General features: G+C 58.6%; 1 protein-coding gene across 1 annotated transcript in view; it reads right to left on the bottom strand.

The window, feature by feature from the left end:
* The window catches only part of LOC104273844 (DNA-directed RNA polymerase, mitochondrial-like), a gene marked incomplete at both ends in the record, with an annotated part of 5594 nt that extends 4898 nt beyond the window's left edge, over positions 1-696 (bottom strand). Inside the window, 1 exon segment of the mRNA XM_009869295.1 lies at positions 175-696. Within this exon segment, the coding sequence (XP_009867597.1) occupies positions 175-696 (522 nt within the window).
* Between the last annotated feature and the right edge of the window lie 5 nt (positions 697-701).

Below are 701 nucleotides of genomic sequence, written 5' to 3'. Positions count from 1 at the left end.
CCCTGCCAGCAGGAGCCAAGCCCTCCTTCAACACTTGCTGAAGGTGGACGTGACAAACAGAGAAACCCACGATCACTGCTTCTGCGAACCTGAGGCTCTTCCTCCTGAGCCAGCCCCCTCTCCCACCCAGAAAACCTGACAGCCAGGCCAGGGCAGCAGCCCGCAGCTCCGTACCGCTCTTGCCCAGCTGCGCATCACGACGTTGTACGCGTTGACATCCAAAAGCCCCCTCTTCGCAGGGGAGTTGTGGTACAAGAAAAGGAACCTCTCAGCCTCCTCTGGCTGCTGCAGGAACAGGTAGCACTCGAGGCTGGACTGCATGGTCTGCTGCAGGATCTTGTACTGGTTGCTCTCCTTGTCTCTCGGCACTCCAGGACCTCTCCGCACGCTTACACCCTCCTTCGCTGCTGCCACCTTGGGCTTGGCATGGGCATAGACGCTGTGGGGGTGCGGGCCCCAGGCAGCAACCACTTTAGCCTTCAGGCTCTTGGGGCTCTTCAGGCTCTCGGGGCTCTTTGAGCTCTCTGGGCTCTTCAATTTCTTCTCGGCTTTGGCTTTAGCTTTATCTTTGGCCTTCGCCTTGCTCTTCTTGGGTTTGGCCTTGGCCTGGTGCTCCAGAGCCAGCTGGCAGGCAGCAACGGATAATCTCTGCTCCACCTTCAGCTGCCGGATGTTCATCTCCTTCTTCATCTTCTCAGTCC

This window comes from Apaloderma vittatum, unplaced genomic scaffold (genome assembly GCF_000703405.1).
Source record: "Apaloderma vittatum isolate BGI_N311 unplaced genomic scaffold, ASM70340v1 scaffold24495, whole genome shotgun sequence".
NCBI classification, from domain to species: domain Eukaryota; kingdom Metazoa; phylum Chordata; class Aves; order Trogoniformes; family Trogonidae; genus Apaloderma; species Apaloderma vittatum.
This window is presented reverse-complemented; position numbering and strand designations above follow the sequence as displayed.